Source organism: Protopterus annectens, chromosome 1.part0 (assembly GCF_019279795.1).
Source record: "Protopterus annectens isolate FY-2018-M chromosome 1.part0, PAN1.0, whole genome shotgun sequence".
NCBI classification, from domain to species: Eukaryota; Metazoa; Chordata; order Ceratodontiformes; family Protopteridae; genus Protopterus; species Protopterus annectens.
Genome location: NC_056725.1, coordinates 614162175 through 614185292, shown reverse-complemented (window position 1 = coordinate 614185292; position 23118 = coordinate 614162175). Strand labels below are relative to the sequence as shown.

At 42.4% G+C, this 23118-nt stretch overlaps 1 protein-coding gene across 1 annotated transcript in view; it reads left to right on the top strand.

Annotated features, from left to right (window-relative positions):
* TRERF1 (transcriptional regulating factor 1) overlaps positions 1–23118 on the top strand; it is a 1546663-nt gene that overhangs the window by 923995 nt on the left and 599550 nt on the right. The window contains exon 9 of the mRNA XM_044060332.1: positions 4550–4622. Within this exon, the coding sequence (XP_043916267.1) occupies positions 4550–4622 (73 nt within the window). The remainder of the gene's footprint in view (positions 1–4549; positions 4623–23118) is intronic.

Genomic DNA, 23118 nt, shown 5'->3' with positions numbered 1-23118 from the left:
GAAGACACCCTCTGAAACTTTGTGTAGCTCAGCTACTCCGGATCCCTCTGTAAGGTTAATCTCGGTAGGCTGAATAACTTGTGCGTCCAAAGGCCCAGCCATCTCCATGTGGGAGTCAGAGGCGGCCCGTGATTCTACAGAAGCAGTCGTCACCGGCTTCAAAGGCGCCTCGCTGAAAACCGGAGAACCGGTGACTGGCCTAGAAGAGGCTTCGTCGTCAGTTTTAGGCCTCGGATGCCTATCCTTGTCTCTGCGCTTTTTGTATATTCCGGTCGTCGGAAGTTCCAACAACATGGTATAATTGAATTTTCTACCAAAATAATGTCGGGCAAAATCATATCGATGTTTAATAGTGCGCTTGTTAAACCTAGCGCAAAACCGACAACCAGTGACGTCGTGGTCTGGGCCTAGGCATGGGATACAATAGGAATGGAAATCCTTATGAGGTATTTGCCTCCCACAAGAAATACAGTTATTAATTTTTACTGACATCGGTCTGAGGCAAGAAAAAGTTTCCCCAATGGGGTACTTAGCTTTGTAGAAGACTTCGGTTCTGGATTCGGAATGAAAATCTCAGGAGACGGCCGACCGGCACTTGCGAACTGCTTTTGCTTCGGCACCGCACGGCAAGAAAGACTGAAGAAAATGGCGTCGGCTGCATCTTATATACCCCTGTTGCACTGACGTCAGGGAGGAGGCGACAGCAACCGATGCCGGACCAAGACTTTGGAACTCAGGCCGACTGGGGAACCGCCTGACGGCAGGATAACCCCAGTGTAATGACTGCAGCAGTGTAACACGATGAACATCAGGTCTTCATTTGGTTCCACTGTATCGAGGAGTCTTTTTTCCTGAGCCACCCTAGGATAAAGGTGCTAGGAGCACAGTCCCAACCAACAAGAATTATGGCAAGATAGGGCAACATAACATTAAGACGTTATGTACTCACCATAACATTCCATGTTTGTTGTCCATCTTGCCTATATTCTTGCGTCCCACCCTCCTTTCCCCCTCCTTCGTTCCTGAAGGAATGGGGCAATAGTTTTTATAGATATGTATATAGTTATGATGGTTTGGCGTCTCTGATTCTTCCTTTATACAGTCAGACAATCTGTACAGAATAATATGTAGGCATACCAAGTTTGTTTTCACTTGCAAACAAGATCTGGGTAATTTACCTGGTGTGGTTAGCCTCGAGCCAGTGGAAGCTCTCGAGCTTTTGTATTCGGCTGAGTTGGAACGAATGCTCAGTTCCGAACCCAACCAGTAAGAATATAGGTGAGATGGACAACAAACATGGAACGTTATGGTGAGTACATAACTTCTTATTTACCATTGTGATTGATGCTTTACAATTTCACATTTATTCACTCATTTCAGTGTTGCTGGTCTTCTTCATCATCATCTCCACCTCCCAACACTAGACTCTGGTTCACGTCAAAGCACTCCTGATTCTTCTTGACAATTCCTGTCCTTTTTTCTGTCTCTCAAGCACATTCTTTTGGAACATTGGAAAAAGGTTTCACTGGGAAATTCTGTCTTTGAACTTTACTATCAGGAGAATGAGAAGCAGAGTCCCCTTCTGTTTGCCGGCTCACTTTTTGCTGGATAAACTTTGTTACGTCCTCCTTAGCCTGTTCTACATTAAAAATATTTTTGATCCTCCAGATCTGTATACAGCAGCTTGAAACTAACACTTGCCTCTCGATATTCCCTGATTGCTGGGATAAATTTGCTTCTTTTCTGCCTGGTGTACAATGCATAATCATTTCCTAAAAACACTCTGCTGTCTCCGGTTTTAATACTTTGCCCTTCTGCCACAGATTTGTCAGGATCAACTCATTCTGCTGGTATGATTATGTCTTTACTAATATAAGTCTTTGCTATTTTCTCTCATGGCTAAGTTTGGAACATGCACTCGATATGCCCTTTAAATTAATAAATCTTGCTGTTAGGCGCCATTCCAGTTGCTTATTTGTGCTTTCATAAAATTAATATAGTCCATTCCTTCCAATTTCTCTAGTACAGCAGAAAATTTCAGGTTTTCTTTGCATGCTCTGTCTTCTTAACTGTACTGTGTTTTGAAACAGTTCCTCATGAGAGGATTCATACTCGGCTAGATGTTTCTTCATTTCAGCCTCTGATTTTTGCAGTTTTATTAGATCATTTGAACAGCTAGCTAAAGATTTTATTCTTCCAGCCTTTTATTATTTGAGTTGATGTATTATTCCTTCAGTGTTTCATTTATTTTAGTCACCTCTCAGTACACTTGATTTACTTTTTCCTCAAAATTGTAGATGGCATCTCCTAAACCAAACTGAAGTTTGAACTGCTTTTTGATGAACAGCTGCAGAATCCTTTTTCAGACAGTTTTCTCTTCACCTTTTCTGGTTGATTTTCTTTCGGTTTTTCCAAACTTCATCTTTGCTGGAATCCATGAAGTGTACTTAATAGCCATTAATTGAATTTTACCCCAAAACAGTTTCAGTGGGACTCCCTTTTTCTCAGTTTCTGTTTTCACATTGGGAGAGCTGATATTAAGCTATGGATCAGAGTGCAGTCATCTTGGGTACGGGACTTACTTTTCAACTGGTTTGCGATGGAACTGCTGTGTTTTTTTTTAACTGATGTATTGTGAACTCTTCCTGGCTTTTTTATTTATCTGAATTTGGATGTTGTGCTGACTGCTTTTGAGACTTTATCAAATAATTTTTGTACAACAACTGTAAGCAATTACTGTATTTCTGTTATAGGGCAGTAATATCTGTGGCAATGTTGTGGTATCTTAATTTGTTCTTAATTGCATAGGGACTTTTTTGGATTTTGGTACCTGCTACTTAATTATATCTAAAGAGCTGTCAGCCATGTGATCCTGGTGTGAGTTGTTTGGATTGCTAGTTTCAAGTTTGAATTAATTTGCATTACAATTGTATTTCTAAAAGTATTTATTTTAGTTGTCATTTATTCTTAATGTATTACTGACTTAGGGTCTTTGCACGCATACTAACATTTCACTCATTTAAAGTGTTTTACTTTTGATTTTTTATTATTTGTAATAGTCATTTACATTACTTTGTCTTTCAGAGCTTAGGACTTAAGTTGTCAAATAAAGTTAAAGCTGAAAAGCATTGACTCCCTCCTCCCCCATTACATATACTAACTTCACTGTTGCACCACCTGGAGAAAAGAGAAACTTCTGGTAAAAGTGAAAAAATGGTTTTCAAATCTGTGATCTCACAGTAGAGCCTGCTCATAGACAATTAATTCTGGGAGCTGTGATATATGGGGAGATGGGATCATGGAGCTTGTACTCTGGGTATTGTCATTCATTGAGTGGTAGATCTTCTACTGGCAGACTGATGGTAAATAAAATAGCTGGTACTATAGACTAGTTTTTTTTTAACATATCCTGATAGCTTTGTCTAAGATTAGTATGTGTTAGTTGTAGAAGCATTCTTAGGTAGACTGTTATAGTCAGTCTCTGTGAACTTGTCTGTCTTGGCCCCCTGTAAACAGGCTATTCCTAGTAGGACTACAAGAGATTAAGGAATGTTGTATAAATAAATAGATACAGAATGTATGAAGGTGTGTGTAAAAAAGTGGATCTTAGACAAAGTTCTGCACATCCTGCTTCCTGTTAATACTTCTTAAGTAGGCAGATGTAGTATAACTTTGCTGCAGCAGAGCACTGCTTTGGGTACAGTATGTCTGGTCATTAACCACTACATAGGAGTCCCTTTGGTGATGCCTTGTAGACCAAAACAGCTTTCATAGAAAAGAGTCTTTTGGGGGTATTGCATCCTCTGCCTCCTCTCCAGTTAGTATAACTATCTCAGAGGTTGCTATACCTTTTCTTTTTTATTTAATTATTTATTTATTCCCATCTATCCCTCCCCACCCTTGGGCATCATTTATACCAGCCCAGCCCCTAGTACCCTTCATCCATGTCAGGTCTACCAGCATCTTCCTAACTCCCCTTCCTGGCTAACTGCATTGTTGCTGTGGCTGGTCATGGATTTAAAGGGCATCTCCTTGGGGGTGGGGGGTGCCTAACCTGTTCCTTTTGTCAGAAGCCCATCTACTCTGTAAGACTCAAATGAAGAGTTTTGATATGCTCGTCATTATCCAGTTAAACAAATGCTTCTTTTTCATTTCTCTTTTGGCAACTTATATGCAGAGTGAGAGAAGTCATCTTATGACATAGTAATTGGTGGCAGAAGTCCTGTGCATGTTGCATGTTGAAGGATTCTCTCTTGAAGATCATTAGCTATGATAGGTAGCTTTGTAACTGTTTCCTTTGTAAAAGTACCTTGTGCTGTATTTTTAAAAACTAGTATCCTGCACTGTGTTTGAGCACTTTAATATCTTTTGTGGTTTGCCATTGCTTTTGTTAATACGTCATCTTTTCTTAGTCTAATGTTGGCAATTTATTGTCTCTTTGACTTGTATTAGGCAATATGTTGATTATCCTCATTGCCATGGCATGTATGAAGTATACGTCTATGGAACTGTGCTCTCTTTTTACTGTGTCTTTTTGTCTGACTTGTAGGTTGCTCTGGATAAAATGCTTCTTAAAATGTCATTGAAGAATGAGAGTCCGTCATCAGATTACCATTATGCAGGTAGGTTCTTCTTTTTTGTCTGAAAAGTCATTCTGTGTCTGGCAACTAGTAGGTAAGCTGATATCAAAGAAACATGCTAGAGGTAAATGATTATGATCAGAGTCTGCAGGATTTGCACAGTTTAGGAATCCAAAGAAGCTCACTGAGTTTTATTACAGGTTAGCAGTCTCCGTTAATGAGTGTTCAGTGCTGAACAATGATGACTGGATCTGGTGGTTTTCTGTTCAAGAAATGAATCTGTATAAGTGTATGGATATTACAGTAGATAACCAAAGCATGAATTGGATTTTTTGCATCAGACTATTGAACAGTATTCAACTTACATGATTTCTTATAGATAACCAAAGCATGAACTGGAATTTTTTTACAGCTGATTATTAAACAGTATTCAACCTGTATGATTACCTATCAGAAATTATAATTAGATCTACTTATTCTCTATCTCAGGTGAGAGCAAAGGCTAAGTGGCAACATTTAAAACCTTACATTTCTAGAGCTCATGTCTGACCCCCATGTCTCAATTTGGCTGAACTTACTAGACCCAGTGTTAAAGGAGAGATCTCAGAAATGCACATTTTTAACAGTGACAAAAAAATGACATCCATATCTCTCAACTTTCTATCTTCAAAATGCAGAATACTAGCTTTCAAAATTATTTGTTAACCAGGTAGGCCCACTGGAAATACAGTTCCTTTACAGGGGTGACTCAGGACCAATGATGGTTAAGTGAATTGCTCAAGGTCTCTCAGTAGATAAATAGAGGTTGAGGGAATCAAACCCTGTACCACAGGAACTAAAGCTTGTAACCTTAATCTCTGCACCAGCTGCTCACGCAGTGTAGAATAAATGGGCAAAATATGAAACACCTACCAAACACTAACAGCTTCAACTAGCATGGTTATGAACTGTTTCTTCATACTTAAAAAGAGGTCTTTTGATGAACGAATATGATTCAGTATTATTTGCTATTATGTAATATGGATATTTCTTAAGAAAGTTCTTAAGTGTTAACATAATTTTAGTGTGGAATAGTGTGAGCACAGAATTTTTAATACTCAGAATGGGGGATGTTCCTTATATTGATGTACATTTGAGAGCTATGATGAGATAATTTATTACACTATAGCTTCAGGCACCAGAGGGATAACAGTCCTGTGTCAGAGTTCTTATTAAAATAATGTCTTAGCAATTTTGACTGTACTGGTTATTGTAAAATTAGCAAATATCATACCTTGTTATCTTACAAGAGGGTCTAACACAGACAAATGACTGGTGCCAAAGTCTTAGATTAATACTCATTGCCAAGAAGTGCATTATAGTGCCTTTTGGGGAAATTGTCACCCGGGCTAATTACTCCATCAATAAGACACCCCTAAGACTTTACCCGGTAGTCAGGGATCTGGGAATACATGTGAACTGTAATTGGGCCTTTGTCTACCATATGGCCAATGTAGTAAGAAAATCATTCTATGTCATCCAACTTATAAGCAAGGGCATGGCATCCAGGTCCAAGGAAGTCATAGTGCCACTTTATTCATCCCTTATCAGACCCATCATTGAGTATAATGCCCCCTTTGGCATGCACCTGACAAGACATATGCAATAGATAGAACACTCACAAAAGTTCCTTAGCAGGGGAATCAGGGGTATAAACACATTGTCATATACAGGTCACCTTAAAGCCCTATCTCTGTACTCTGTGTCCTACAGGTTACTGAGAGGTGATCTATGCCTGGCATACATGCCATCCTTAGATCCAGCTCTACTCATAGGTTCATAGATTAGTACTAGGCTAACTGCCCTTGCAGGCTATTTTAAGCATAGCCAAATACCCCATGTTAGAATCAAACCCTGGACCTTGTGTCTGTAAGGTAAACACTTTAAGCATTATTCCAAACTTCCACCCCTATTCCAACCTCCCAGCCCAGACTTTTTGCACATCAGCAAAATGAACAGCATCAGAACTACTAGATTCAAGGATTTAAATTTTGCTTATGACATAAATAAGACATGTTGGTAAAACAGATTGGGTTTTGGAGTATCCCCTTGCTCCGAAACAGGCTCCCCATCCATGTGAAGTGAAGTCCATCCTTAACCATATTTAAACATAACTTTGACCAATGGATGGGAAATAGGAAATTCACATCAGGACTGGCCCACTTGTCTGTGATAGACAGAGGCAGACAGTAATGCACAAACTAACAAACCCCACCCCCCACATAACCTCTAGAAACTTCTTAACATATCCCCCTCCTAATCAATGCCCATGATACATAGGGACACAATTGGGTTGGGCTGCACAGCTAGGCTTATAATGGACCTGTTGTTCATTAGCCTAGTATATACCTATGAACTGTGTGTAAGAATGTTTCATTGCTTTATTTTTGCTCCTTTAGTGAAGTAAAGTGTACAAAAAGGGAGGGTGTTCTGGTTAATGATATTAAAGATTGAATGCCTACATGAAATAACCTCTTGTTGTCCTGAGAATGTGGGATTAAGAACAAATTTGTTGTGAGAAAGGGCACTGGATATAATGATCATTAAGCAGTTCCCTTGGACTGCTTTAGCAAACACAGATGGTTAGGAGGGATGATGTGTGATGCTTCATGTGGTCATACATCTATGCATTTTCATGCTTGCACATTGGCCTTTCATGCCAGCAGCCTGTGCTAGGAGCTAAGGAAATTATGTAGCCACTTGAAAATGTGATTCCTCTCATGCACTGCATAAATCCACATGACAGAGGACTGATGCAAACATAGCTGACATAGATTCCAGGCTGAGTAGATGAAAAAAGAAAGTACAAAACATGTATATAAAAACAAGAAAGGGCATCCTGTTTGTAGTTAAAAATGAAGGTGAAAGAAATCTTAAGGGAAAGCAGCTTGCTCTGAAGAGTTGTTTGTGATGCAAGGTTAGTAGGAAATGGAGTATACTAGGCCATATTCTCTTTTGAAAAGCTCTGGTGAGGGCAGCACAGACTGTGAACTAAGGGCTCCTGTTAGTATGTCTATATTTGGATTCATTCTTTCCCACATCAGTTTTTTTTTCTTGGAGGCTGTTGGGGTTCTACACTTGGAGAGTATGTCTACCTGTTGAGCCTGCCGATTTCTGTTTCTTTTTTTCTTTTCTGTTTTATTTTTTATTGTTTTCTTGTATCAAAGACAAATCTGTAGTTAACATATACATTACAACAGGTGCAGTTTTCTCTAGTTTTATACTGACAATGAACACAATTTACAAGGTTGATGATCGTATGTAGACATTTCCTTGTGGTGTCTCTTCCTTATGTTGACCCTTGCTTGGATCCTCATCTTAATCCTCCCCTCTTTTCCTTTTATTTTTGTTGTTTGAACTGTATTCCCCATCCCTTTCTCCTACTCTTCCTATTCAGACCACCCCTTGTCTTAACTTCATTTTCTACTCAATTCTTTTAATAGTTACAGTGTTTATCTGTTGTACATTTATCTCTGCTCTTAAGTGCTTTGTTCTAGCATGAGGCAGTTTGCTTTTTTATAACACCTCTTAGAATAACCATTTGCTTTACTGATCTTGGAATTAACTCCCATTGTTCTTGTTTTTCTGCCCCCAGGAGTAATTTTTCATGTTTTCCTTACTTGTGTCTCCCAGTTTTCCTCTCACTCTTTGATTGCCCAGTCCCCTTTACTGCTTCACAGTTTCAAAACATTTGAATGATCTATTATGCCTGTTCACCATTTGTTCAGCAACTATCCTCCCTTCCCTCTGTAGACTGGCTGTCATTGGGTGCCATTAGTAGTGTACCCACAGGTGTATTTCCCAGACTGTTAACAGCAAGGTGGTTTCTGCTGCCAAAATGCAAACTTCTTCCCATCCTTCTTCACTGCCTTTCCCGTCCTCCTTTTGTTGCCATGTGCATCTGCTCTGTTACCAGAGTTCTCTCTCTTGTCTTGCCCCGATCTGTATAAATCATTCCTCCATTGCCTTTTCCCTTTTCATCCTTCCCATTTTTTATGCAGGTTCCTCTATTTGTCTGCTGTGCCTGACATTTTTTCAGGCATTCTTTTCAACTTCTTTCCTGATCTAAGCTTCCTCTGTCAACCTGTTGTCAACTGGTCCCATCCCTAATGCCTTTCAGTCCCTCAAGTTAGCTAAGCCCCCACCTCTACTCTGTGGATTTGGTCTAGTGATTTCCATCCACTTCACTCTATCAGAGACTGTTTCCATGGCTAGTTACTGTCACTTCTTTCCTTTATGTTGCAAATATTCCATTAAGCCTTCTAGCCCCGCCCCCTAGCCCAGCTTTGACTGGATGCCTTATCTCTGTAAGCTCTTCTCCACTGATTTACTAATACTGTTTCATCTGTCTTCCTCATCTTTCCTGAGCCCCCACCTGCCTTTCCTCATCTCCCTGTTCTTCTTTTCCTCCTCCTGGCTCAACAGCCAATGGTTTATATTGACTTCTCCATAACACCTTTTAAAACTTGATGCCCCCACATCCTAACTGCAGGATCTGATGTTGTCCTTTTCATTCTTCCTCAACATATAGCTTTGGTTCGGATTCTCAGATCTGACTCAGCAGCATATACCAGACTTTGAATCCAGTCCCATAATGCCATACTCCATCCCAATTGCCTCACATCCTGTTTGCCGCCATCGCGAACAGACATAGGTTCCACTCTCAAACGATTATACAGCTTGTATTGCGAGTTTCTTCTAACAATTATTTTTTTCTTTTTCTAATCTTTAGATTTCCCTTCCTCTAGTTTTTCACTGGTTGTTAGAACAACCTTTCTTCGTCTCTTCAATATTATTTTAATAGTATCTCTCATTACCGTTGCTGGTGTTTTCTCCTTACCCTTCCATTTGTAGGGCATTTCTTTGTATTACCATTGCTTGTAATTTTTCATTTTCTTTTTCTATTTCTTGTAAAAAAAAAAAAAGTTGATATTTCCTTTTTCTATAGTTTTTGATAGTGTTTGTCCGTTTTATCTGTAACTATGTCAGACAAACCAATGGGTTTTAAAAAATGCACTTTTTGTGTGCATAAGATTCCAAACTCATTTGCCCACAAGAAGTGCGTTTATTGCCTTGGAGCCAGGCACTTGGACATGTCTTGTAGAATCTGTTCTACATTTAATCCTAAAACCCTGGCAGATAGAAGGAATAAAACAAATTTTAAGGGGTCTTCTTCACTCTTCTTCTTCATCAGGGGCTCAAACCCCATCAAAGACTAGTAAGTCTACTCCTTTGGAGCAATGCAAATGCTCTCCTAAGTCCCCTAGTTCTTCATCGCAGCCGCCATCAAAAAACATGAAAATCTTCCCGACATTCAGATCTGAAGCCTTCAGATCCTAAGGCTTCAGCTCTTACTATCATAACAATAAGTCCAATAGCTCCCCCTTTGGATCCTAAGTCATCAGATCCAAAGCCGGGTATATGTTGTAGGAGTGCAACTCCTGAATACAGCTTGAAGCCAGTTTCGCCCACCTTGCAAGCTCAGCTTCTACAAACTCCAAAGTAGCAATCCAGGCTCCATCCACAACTTTCTCTGTCTTTCAGAAGCTTGTTGGAAGCAGATGTGGATAGGATGATGCAAAAGTTCCTCAGAGCTCAGATCCTGGTGGGGGTCTTACCAGCTCCATCCCATATCGGATCTGTGAGTATGCCTGTCACATCTAAGACTGTTTCTTCTTCTCCATTCTGTCCAGTGGTTTCAGAATTCCAGGATCCAAGATCCCTGAAAGGTTCAGTGTTGGATCCAAGGAAAGTTTCTTCCTCCACTCCAACTGTTTCCTATACTGGTTCTGCTCTGACACCCTAAGATCAGATCAAATCTTGGAGCTGAAGTTTTGGCGTTGGCTCCAAGGGGATAGGTTTGGCTCCAATTTTGTCAGATCCCTCCCTTCCCCTCAGAGCTTTGACCCTAGACAGTTCAGATTTGATTCTGTCCCCTGAGTCTCAGATCCAGGGGTGGCCTAGATCTGCCTTCTTCTAGAGCTTCGGCTCTGAGCGGGTGGGTTGAAGCTTCTCCGAGGCTTTCAGCTTTCGAGGTGGCGGAAAGGACTTTTTTCGAGAACTGTCTTCTCATATTTCAGATCCTACTCCTTTTCTCTCATCAGGTCCAAGCTGTGAGTCAGTCAGACCCTTTCCACAGTGACAGCCAGTTCCAGTGGAGGAACTATTTTTCTTTTCAGACACTTCTCCAGAACACCCTATGGAGGAGGTGCACCAGGAGAGAATGTACAAAAGGAGACACACAGATTCCCTCATGGAGTCTCTCATGGAGGATACCAATTTCGATGAAGGAGAGGGATCCCCCAGGTCACCACCAGACAACATCTCATTTGGAGATGTTTTAGAGATCCCCAAACAGAAACAAAAGGGCCATTGATCTTCCCAAAATCCTTCGCTGGAAGAGTCTGTGTTCTTAGAGGCTTTTAGTTCTGGCACATCTGCATCTACATCTTGGGTACCCCTCCCCCCACAAAACTTATTAATCTGGTTTCCTGCCAGGCATGGAAGGAGCTGAATACTGTCGAGCCCTTCCCCAAGCATCCTGACAAGTTTTTGCCCCAACTACAGACAAACCCCATTGGAGTAAAGGAGTCCCAGTTGATACCGTAGTGGTGGCAGCAGCCACTAAGAATGAGTTAGCAGAACAGAGCTCTTCTGTCCATCTGCCTAACAGAGAGTCTAGAGTGTTGAACAGATTTGGGAAGCAAGTGTTTGCTTCAGATACCTTTGCTCAGAGGTCACTAAATTACCTGGTGCACTTTACTAGACTTCAGAGAGATTTGACCAAAGAACTATCAAATACTCTCATAGACTCCATGTCTGCTGAGGATTTCAAAAGGACATTCTCTCAACTGGCCAATCTTTTATTTGTATCAAACACTTCAGTGAGGTTAGTCTCTCACATAGCCGAGCTGAAGGTGCCTCACGAGCAGCCAGTTCAAGCATCGCCATAGGGAGACATGCCTGGATGCAGCAATGCAACTTTACAGAGCCTCTTAAGACATCCTTTATTAACACCCCATTTGATGGCACTTCTTTGTTTGGGCCATCAGCAAAGGATACGATTACCTGCAGCAAACAAGATGGAAATAGCCTATCTGGCTGTGGGGATTAATTTTTCTTCAGCTCAACAAACATTCTCTAGGAACCATAGAGGTGGTAAGAAAATGTGGTTCCGTAAATTTCAGGGACCTTTCCAAGATTCGCATGGTGATAATTCCTCCAGAGACACAGGAGGAAATTTTAATGGTGGATGTCACCCTAGAGGCAGAGGAGGCCCCAGAACCAGGGCTTTATAGATTCTTTTTTAGGCAGGCCCTTTCAGCGCTCCTGAAGTGCTGTTCAGCTCTGGAGGCAGTCAGGGGTCGATTTGTTTTTCACCTAGACACCTGGGCAAATATAACACAAGATTTATGAGTGCTGAGAATAATATCCAGAGGCTATTACATACCATTTTCCCTTCTTCCTTATCATCAAAGGAAGAAACTTCCCAATGTTCCACCCCGTCAGAAGAAGGCCACAGCACAAGAAATCCAAAAGCTGCTAGAAAAAAAGAGTCATTCAGAAGGTCCCACCACACCAAATTGGATTCGGAACTTATTCACACTTCTTTTATGTCCCAAAGAAAACAGAGGACCTCCGAACCATTTTGGATCTAAGCAAAGTGAACCAGTATGTAAAGAAAGCAAAGTTCCGAATGGTCATGGTTCAGTCCATCCTGCCTTTTCTGCATAAAGATGATTGTATGTGTTCTGTAGAGCTTCATGATGCCTACTATCACATCAGAATAGACAAGATGATCAAGAATATATCTTCGCTTTCTGTTGGGAGCTAGTCATTACTAATTCAGATCTCTGCCCTTTAGACTCACCACATCCCCCAGGGCAGTAGTGGCAGCTCACTTGAGTCTGAAGGGATTGCAAGTGTTTCCATATCTAGACGACTTGCTCCTCACCACCTCTTTCAAGCATCTGCTACAGCAGGGCAGGGACTATTTGCTGCAGATTTAAAGAACTTTAGGAATTACAATAAATCTTGCCAAATAAAAAATACACCAATTCACAGCCTGGAGTTCATCAGTTCAGTTTTGGATACAACACTGGTAGCATCTTTGCCTCTTCACCATGTTACATCTATCAGAAACCAAGTTCAGACTATCCTTGCCCTCCCATCTCCTCCAGCAAGGATGGTACTTCAAGCAATAGGGTCAATGGCAACAGCAATAGTTCTACTTCCTCTAACACCCTTCTTTATGAGTGTTCTGTAATGTACGATGGCTGTACAGTGGTCCATTCTGTGTCGGCCCCTTTCCTTTCAAGTAAAGCTTACCCCAATCAGCATATTCACTGGTGGATAGAATCTAACAATCTTTTTCTGGGCAGTCCATTTCTTCTACCAAATCCAGTAGCCACAGTGACCACTAATGCTGCTCAACTTGGATGGGGGGGTCATTTCTTGGGAAGAAGTGTCCACGGCACATGGTCCGTTAGAGACCAAGTCGCATATCAGTGTCCTAGAGAGAAGAGTTTTCCTATTAGTGTTGCAGGCATTTTAAGGTGCTCTTCCCTTGGGGACTGTTACAGTTCAGACCAAAAACATATCTGTAGTCTGATACATCAACAAGCAAGGAGGAACTCGATCTTATTCCCTTTGCAAAGAGACCATGAGGGTTTGGGAGTAGGTGATCTCATCAGACCGCTTTCTAATTGCAATGCATATTCTGAGGAAGATCAGTGTGCTTGCAGACAAACAAGCAGATCCATTCTGATGCCTCATGGGTGGTCTGTTTATCAGTCGGTAGTGCAGATGATCTTCCAGCGATTGGGCTGACCTTGCTGTGACCCATTTGCCACCCCCTCACCAACAAGTGCAGCAAGTACTTCACACTTATTCCCCCTCAGGGGAGTCACCAAGAGATGCCCTGATGCATGCTTAACCCTCGGGCTCCTGTAAGCTTAACCCTCTATGCCCTTAATTCACAAATTTCTTCAGAAAGCATGTCGGCTGGAGATCTCAGTTGTGCTCATTGCCCCATTCTGCTTTTGGCAAGTATGGTCCCCCTTTCTACGGTCTCACTTTTGCTGTCCTCGTGGATACCAGAGCCAACTTTGGATCTCCTATCACACCCATCAGGGATCCAGCATCCCAACGTTCGAGCCCTAAGACTAACCGCATGGTTTCTCTACTTCCAGTAATAGACAGCCCAGGCTTTCTTCCCCTGTACTCAGTATTATTTTGGCTTCTCAAAAAGAATCACCCAAAAAGGTATGCAAAAGCAAATGGAAAAAGATTCTCTCTCTCTCTGGGCTTTGAATATAGACATTGATCCCTTTTTTGCTCCAGTTTCTATGATTCTGCAGTTTGAAGAAGTAGCTAGTTTTTCTACAGTTAAACCTCCAACTGAGAACTACTTCCAGTTTTCATACAAGCAACAGACATGTGTCTCGGGCCTCTTCTAAACTATGCAAAGATTTCATGAAAAGATTGTTTCTTTTAAGGCCTCCAATTAAAGATCCTTCTCCACCTTGAGACCTGACATTCGTGCTAACAGGTGTAACACAGAAATAGTTTGAGCCTTCAGCTAAATCTAATCTGAAGTTTCTGTCATTGATAACAGTTTTCTTGGTAGCCATCACTTCTGCAAAGAGAAGATATGAACTCCATGCTCTCTCTTTCAAATCTCCATACGTTATTTTTCATGAGGATAGGGTCTCCTTGCGGACTAACCCTTCCTTTTTACCTAAAGTGGCCTCTGAGAATAACATTAACCAATCCATTCAGTTATCAATTTTCTTTCCAAATTTTACCAACAAAGGAGAATACATGCTGTACCTCCTGTATGTGCACAGACAGTTACATTTTTGTCTTCATAGGACAAAACAGTTCTGAAATTCAGAACAACTTTTTGTTTCCTTTTCCTCAAAAAGAATGGGTTATTCAGTATCCAAAGTCACTCTACCTAAATGCATAACAAATTGTATTTCTTGGATTTACTCTCAAAAAGGCATGACATTACCCAAGCCTCCCAAGGCTCATTCAACCAGATCCATGGCCACATCATCTGCCTTTTGTTCCAGGACACATAATGAAGACATTTTTGCTGCAGCTACTTGGTCCAGTGGTCAAACTTTTGTTTCTAATTACAAATTGGATATTATTTCTAGAAATAGCACCTCCTTTGGTTCAGCGTACTGCGGAATATCCTTCCATGAGAGCCACCTAGCTGGGGACTCAACCCCATGCATTGAGGAAGAATGAAAAGGACATCATCTGATTTAAAAGTTATGTTCTCACCATAACTAGGCATCTACGTTGTCCATTTTCATTCTTCCTCAACTTTCCTCCCATCCATCCTCCATCCAAAGCTCCTGGAAAGACCTGTTGGACTGTACTGGAACCTACAGTTCCAGATTTGAGCCCTGTCTTTCTTCTTCATCTCCTGTTTCTGTTTCTGTTATGGGGATTGGGCAGCAAACTCAATCTAAAGCTTTAGGTATACAGCAGAGCATTATGGGTATAGAGAGGAGCTCGAGAGCTGGATCCAAACCCAAATGCTGAGGAAGAATGAAATTGGACAACACAGATGCCTAGTTATGGTAGGAACATAACTTTTAAATCTCACCCACCTTAACTTTGTCCTTTTGTTTAACCAGTGACCTTAATCATCCTGTTCATTCCATCTGGGTAATGGTAACTTGATTCTTGTCAGATCCAGTCTGGCATTGCTAACATTCCAAGCCTAGAGCTCCTTTAAGATTTTTCCCTCCCATAATTCCTTGGGCTCTACATCTCTCACATCTCATTTTCCATTTACACAGTTTGGACACATTGTTTTTGGCTCGGGTAAGAGCTCTTTTTTGTCATTTTCTCAAATTTCAGCCTCTCTCAACCTTTTGATTTTATTATAATTAGGATTCTTGTCTGTAAATTACATCTTTTTTGTACTTATTTTGATTTTCTGAACTGTATTCTTTTTATGAAATCACATTCACGCAAGCAAATTTCAGTATATATATATATATATATATATGTTTGTAATCTCGAAATACTGAATTACCGAAATTCAGTATTAAGAGACCATAATGCTGAAAGCCCATAATCCAGAACGATAACAATACCGAGACCTGAAACATTGAGCCATGTAACACCGAGTTCCGAAATACTGAATCACCAAATACCGAGCCTGGAAACACCGAGGCACGAATACGCACGAAAAACCGGCAAAGTAGACACCAGAGCACTAACCAACACCGCAAACCCCATACACAACACCAGCACTTATATCAGAATCCCAAAAACATGGCACAGATCTTTATTAGTGCACACTGTTGTACCCAATCACCATACGGAACACAAAAACACACTTCTGAATGCACGGTCCATGCAATACACCCATGCTAGCGCAGTTGCAGACATATTCATCACTCCTCCACACACCAGACAGTGGCCACCGTGTTACATCTGTAGCAGTCTCGCAATAGCCTTCAGGAAGTCCCGTGTGCTGTAACTATCCTTGTTCGCCAGTACTCTCTGGAACTAGATATGCCTCTGTAGTAAACACCTCCTCTTGGGGGAGGGGTGACAGCCGCTAGCAAGGCAGTTTTGCAGATCATCCATCCTGTCTTGTTCCCTGGCCAATGTAGTCAGAAGTATGCATAAATCAGTTGCTTTTCTCCCCGGTAGACACTTAAGGCGGTGATCCCACGCCTCTACCGAATTCTGCGTCCCCGGTAGGAATAGGGCATTCAGGTCATAGATGTTCCAAAATGATACAGGGAACAAAGGTGAAAACCTGCTATAAGTTGTAGAGTGGGTAGCAAACGTTCATTGCTTTCCATAAATGTACCAGTCACCAAAGTACTGCAACACCTCAGCACCCTCTGCAGGAAAGGTCTCCCTTAAGGCATTAAACGCCCTGATCATGTCCTCCTCTGACAAGAACGCTAGGGCTACCAGTGACTTAATGGCCAGCTGGAAGGGCATGCTACTGTTGTACAATGGTGCCAACCCTAGTTGTTGTATCTATCACCAAATGTTGTGGCCAAAGTGGAATAAACACCCCTTGCTCTTAATGCCACTCAGGTTCAGCCGGATGCTCTTCATTGCGGCTATCTCAATATCACACAGGACGTACTGTAGGTTAGTTTCAAAGCCCTGCTCTGCCAACAGCCTGAAAACACAGTCCCACAGCGCATTGTAGCATTTGAGGTATTTCCTGATCATTAGGCAGTACAGTAATGGGACAGACTTGCTGTAACCACCATACCGTACGAGTCCGTGGATACTGTATAGCTGCGTACACATCAGCCCCTTATAAAAAAAAGGTTCCATCCATTAGCCAGATGGCGCTTGGCTAAGGTCAAATAGGTTGGTCACGGTACTGAAGGCAAGTACAGTCATGTCACCTGTTGCATCTACAACCTTCTTTTGCACAAAGGTGCCGGTTTTCAAAGGGTAGTCCGGCACATTCAGTTCACGGAGGGTTAACTCTAGGTTGTATGTGGCTGTTGTGTTTACATCTGGCTCTGCCTATCTGCTGCAGTAGGGCACTTCTGCTGGGCAGGTCAAGCATTATGTCTACTGATGTGGACGCTAATGCGTCTTCCACTAGCAGGCAAGGAGCATCTCTGGACACTACAGCCCTATGTTTCAGCTCACTGCAGAGCTCGTGCTTTATTACGGGATCACCACTGTGATTGTGCCCTACAGATTTGATTAACTGTTCCCCGTTTGCTACACTTACAGTTACTACATTGCATGGTGGACTTCTCCTTACAGCACTAGTATTTCTTCTCGGGGGCTTTCTGTTCTAGATGGAAGATGTACCCCTCCAGTATTAGGACTTTCTAGCCTTTCTGTGACACTGTGGTTTCGTACAGATCCCCAGTAACTCCTGACACAGCATAACTCACAGATGCCATGTTTACTTGGTGTGCTCTGCATGCCATCTACTGACCATTTTCTGCATTTATCTCATTCTTTCAGGTTTGTCAGACTCGGGATTTTGATTTCTCGTTCTTATAGGCTTTCAGCATTGTGGTGTCGAAATACTGAATTTCGGTAATTCAGTATTTCGAGATTACAAAGTGGACCCATATATCTATATACCTATATATATATATATATATCTATATATATATATATATCTATATATCTAGATATCTATATATCTATATATATATATATCTATCTATCTATCTATCTATATATATATATATATATATATATATATATATATATATATATATATGGATTCACTTTATAGCCTCGAAATACTGAAATGCCAAAATTCAGTATTTCGAAGCTATAAAGTCAAAAATTTAAAACCATGAAAACTCAGAACCGCGAAATTCAAAATCTCACACACCGGAGATTTTGAGTTTCACGCTTCTAATCCACACACACACACACACACACACAAGCTCTCTATTATATAGAAGCAGGGGGCAAGCCCCCCTGCACCCCCCCCCATGTGGGGGGCTGTGCCCCCCACATCCCCCCTACTTAAATATTCTCACTCCGTGGTCGCACTACATACAAACACAAAACACCACTACACAAGCTGCATTCTCCTCGCACACACACATCACAGAAACAAAACACACTGACACACACCACAGCCTCTACCCAAAACCCTTACACACACACACACACACACACACACACACACACACACACACACACACACTTACCTGAATCCATAACCACAGCGAAACCTCAGAAGTGCTAAATTCAAAACCTCCAGTATTCAAGGTTTTGAATTTCGTACTTCTAAGCTTTCGCTCTTTTCAGGATTCCACTTTATGGGCTCAAAATACTGAATTTCGTCATTTCAGTATTTCGAACTTCTAAAGTGAATCCATATATATATATATAAGCACTAGAGAATCTCGACGTACTGAAATGCTGAATTTCAGTACGTCGAGACAGAATACATGAAAGTGCAGTTACGCGAAACTGCAGTATGTCGACTATGGAAATGCCGAATCTGCTATCGTGGTGTCGTGTTCGTGATGAGCGGTGTGGTTTCTGGATTTATCTGGGGTTTTAGGTAAGTGGTCTTTGTTTAAGGGTATTGGATAGGGATGTTAGTGTGTGTAGTGGTGTTTTTTGTGTGTTTGTGTATTTAGTGCAACCTCGGAGTTAGTATATATAAGTAGGGGTTGTGGGGGGCACAGGGGGGCTTGCCCCCCTGCTTATAGGTAGGGTAGGTGTGTGTGTGTTATGTTGTGTTTGTGTGTGTTGTTTTGTTTGTTGTAGTGTAGTTAGCTAGGTGTGTGTATGTGTGTGTGTGTGTGTGTGGTCGCTATTCTGCTATTTGTGGTTTTGTGTGTTCGGGTATGTGAGTGTTCGATATTTCAGTATTTCGAGATTGTATAGTGAATCCATGTATATATATATATTTATATATATATATATATATATATATATATATATATATATATATATATATATATGAGTCGAGGACATTTCACTGAATGCACATTTCACTGAAACTCAAATGACTGAACACAAATCACTGAAAGCACAATTCACTGAAAACTCAATTCACTGAAACACATTTTACTGAAAGTTATATATGGCCTTTTCCCTAATGTAGTGCAACCCTGGAGTTAGTATATATAGTAAGGGGGGGGTGTGCACCGCCCCGAAATTGGGGGCCCACATATTTTAAGTATATATTATGTTCGGAAAAGAATAATATATTGGAATCGCCCCCCACACCCCCCTTACTATGTATACTAACTCCAGGGTCACACTACAGTGGGGAAAAGGCAATATATAACTTTTAGTGAAATGTGTTTCAATGAATTGAGTTTTCAGTGAATTGAGCTTTCAGTGAAAAGTACACACTAATTTGACTTTCAGTGAAATGTCCTAGACCTATATATATATATATATATATATATATATATATATATGTGTGTGTGTGTGTGTGTGTGTGTGTGTGTGTGTATATATATATATATATATATATATATATATATATATATATATATATATATATATATATATATGCACACACACCAGTATATTTCATTATTTAGATCAGTAGCCCTCCTTATGATGTTTTTACATATAAGCACTGTTTATATGCATTTAACTTGTTTTCTATCTCTTATAGTTTAGTTTTTTTGGTTTGTTTCTATCTTTACTAGGTTTTTTTTTTTTTTTTTTTTTTTTTTTTTTTTGAGTACCATTTCAAATTTTGGATATGGATAAGCAGGATACATCTGGAAAGAGCTTTCATAAGTGTGCTAAATATGACCACAAATTCCTACCCCAGGAAACACACAACGTGTGCATGATGTGCTTGGGGCTAGACCACCTAATTGTAGAATGCTTTATATGTAAGGCCTTTTGGCCAAGGGTTTTTAGCCAGCCATCAGACCAAACTAAAATTTAAAGAGGCTACTTCCTCCAGACCCCCCTTCTTACAAGCCAGGGAAGGAAAAGGAAAAGTTGAAGGACAGAAATAGGGACTCTAACCTTGTGGGAAGAAAATTGGGTGACATTGACCCTTCCTCGACCTGGCAGGTGCCAAGGCTGGATCCAGTCCCTTCAGGTTCTGCAGAGAAAGACCTCTCCTCCTTTGCAGCCATACATTCTAGTTTCATATAAGTCCCCAAAACCTTCTGTTAGTAGGCATTCTTCAGAGAGGAACGTTATACATTTCATATATAGGCCCAATACTCTTTGTCACTTAGTCTGCCAGGTGCACCAGTGATGTGGATTGGGAGCACGAGAGCCTTTCTAAACACAGATTTAAATTGGTGCCATCCCATCCCCCTCAGTTTTTAAGATGGCTTGTATTTGCCCTTTATCTCCTTTACTTGCTCCTTCCCTTGTCTATGTTTTGGCACATAATGAATCACAACCTGGATCCTTTTAATCTGGAGTGGACTGTGATCTTTATCTCAGCTTCATATCTTTCCCATCAAATTAACTTGACACCAAAACTTTCAACCTTGAGACTGAGTCTCTGGAATGAGTGATCTGAAGTAGTTACTTCATTTGCTCTGCAACCTGTGGGTATCGGATACGACCTCGGATCCGAGCTGGCAGCTTTACTAGCTAAAAGATCTGAGCTCCTGGCTCCTCCCCTTTACCCATAATCCCCTGCTACATGCTCCCTTTCCTCAGATCGAGTTTGCCGCGGCTGAAAGAAGCTTCTAGTGAAGAGCTCCTTAGGCTTGGGTGAGATCTTTTCAGTTAACCTTTGTCAAAAAGTTAGAAAAAAGTTTAAATTTTGTTAGTGTGTGAGTGGTTTAGCTCCTTTTCGTCGAGTGATAGCCTTAGTTTTATTTTTTTGTGGTAATTTTAGCTTATATACTTTTTTTTTGTCCCCTCCCCTTAGTGTGTGGGTGTGTTAGTGCGATGGCTGAGGGGCCCAAAGCCGTCTTTTCTAAGTGCACTGATTGTGGCCATAAGCTTTCCCCAGCTGATGGCCACACTCAGTGCGTTTTGTGTCTGAGGATGGCCCACTTATCCACTAGCTGCCAGATATGTGCAGCATTTAACCCCCGGGCCATCAGGGATAGGAAGAACAAGTTTATCCTGGCGGGCTTGTTACCGCAGGACACTTCTTCCTCCTCTCCCTCTAAGGCACAAGCTGCCACTACAGCCCCCGTGCCTTTAGGTCCCCGACTCTGCCTGGGACTCAACCTCCCTCTGCTGTGCAGAGTTCAGGGGACTCTTCTGCCTCTTTGAGAGAGAAGAGGCATAAGGAAAAGGATAGAGAGAAACACAAAAGTCATAAGAGGCGGGCTGAGACTCATCATTCAGCCCCTCCATCTAAAGTTACTAGCCCCTCTACGAGGGCCTCCGGATCCTCTCCCTCTCGGCTCCGTTCGCCTTGTTTCTCGCAGGAGGAGGAGTAACGGTCTCCCTCGAGGTTGTCGAGGCGGCCCTCCCGGCCCGCCTTGACGACCTCTTCTAGGTCTACAAGAAGCCTGACCGACGTGGACATGGATCGGATGATGCGTCGATTTCTGCAGACTCAGATGCAGATGGGAGTGCTCCTGCCTCCCCCCCCTCCGGGGGGAGTGCAGTCCCCATTTTTGCCCTGATCACTCCTTCTCCAACCCATTTTCAGGTTTTGGAGTCATCGGATCTGGGCCCTTTCGGAGCCGGGGATTTGTTGGCGCCGATAGTTCCGGTAGCTTCAACGCCAACTGTATCCTCGAGTGTGTCGGATCCTAGCTCTCGGGGCCGAGTGTCGGATCCGTAGGGGTTGGTGTGTCTTCGGCGCCCTTCAGGTCGGAGCACACTTCCCTCTCGGATCCGACCGCTTCGGCTCCGACACCGATCCATGCTTCGGAGCCGAGGAGACTGATTTCGGAGCCTGGGGAAAGCAGCTCGCCTTCGGCTTTTGAGGTAGTGGAGAGGGTTCTGTCGAGGCCTTCCAGATCCCTGATCCGAGCGTCAGATCCTTCCGCTCCCCCTATGCATTTGGGTCTATCCTCCATCATCTGACCACTGGGACAGCCTGCTCAAACCCTCCAGTTAGTTCCCTTAGAGGAGCAGGACCCCATAGGTGACCCCTCCTCATATAGTCCCACCGAGGAAGTTCCTCGCAAACGGAAGTGTAAAAGGAGGCACCTGGACTCCCCTGAGTCCCTCATGACAGACACGGATTTGGATGAAGGGGAAGGTTCCCCAAGGTCACCCCCTGAGGATGTGTCCTTTGGAGACATCATGGAAATGTTGTGAATTAGAGGGGGGTGGTGTGCCCAAAAACCTTCCTCAGACGAGTCTGTGTTTTTGGAGGTGTTTGAGGCAGGCCCGTCTTACCTCCTGGGTGCCCCCCCCCCCCGGCTGACCCCCTGGTAGACTGAATTACTACCAGGGTGTGGAAGGAGCCCGACACCATGGAGCCAATTCCAAGACGGCCAGACAAAATTCTTAGCCCTCCCTCTGATAGGCAGGCCTGGTCTAAGGGTTCACCTGTGGATGCCATGTTGGTAGCTGCTGCCACGAAGAAGTAACTCGCGCAGGAGAGTTCCTCGGTCCACCCTCCGGATAAGGAATCTCGGACGTTGGACCGCATTGGGAAACGGATGTTTGCTTCAGCCACCTTCTCTGTAAGAGCGCTGAACTACATGGCACACATCATCAGACTCCAGCGAGACCTAATAAAGGAATACGCTGCAGCTCCACTGGAGTCCATGACGGTCGAGGATAAGAGGACTTTCTCGACTCGTATGGCCACTCTAAAGTCTATATCTAACACGTCTATGCAGCTACTCTCCCATGCTATGGAGGGAGCCGCTAGAGCTAGCGGAGCAGGGGTCGTCTTGCGGCATCACACCTGGCTCTGCCTTTGCGATTTTGCGGAACCCTTCAAGGCGTCCTTCGCGAATGCGCCCTTTGATGGTTCTTCGCTCTTTGGCAAGACCGTCCACGAAACGCTGGTCCAAAGCGAAAAGGATGGGAAGACGCTGTCTGCCGTCGGGGTCCGCATCTCTAATCCCCAGCAATCCTTTTCCAGGAATCAAAG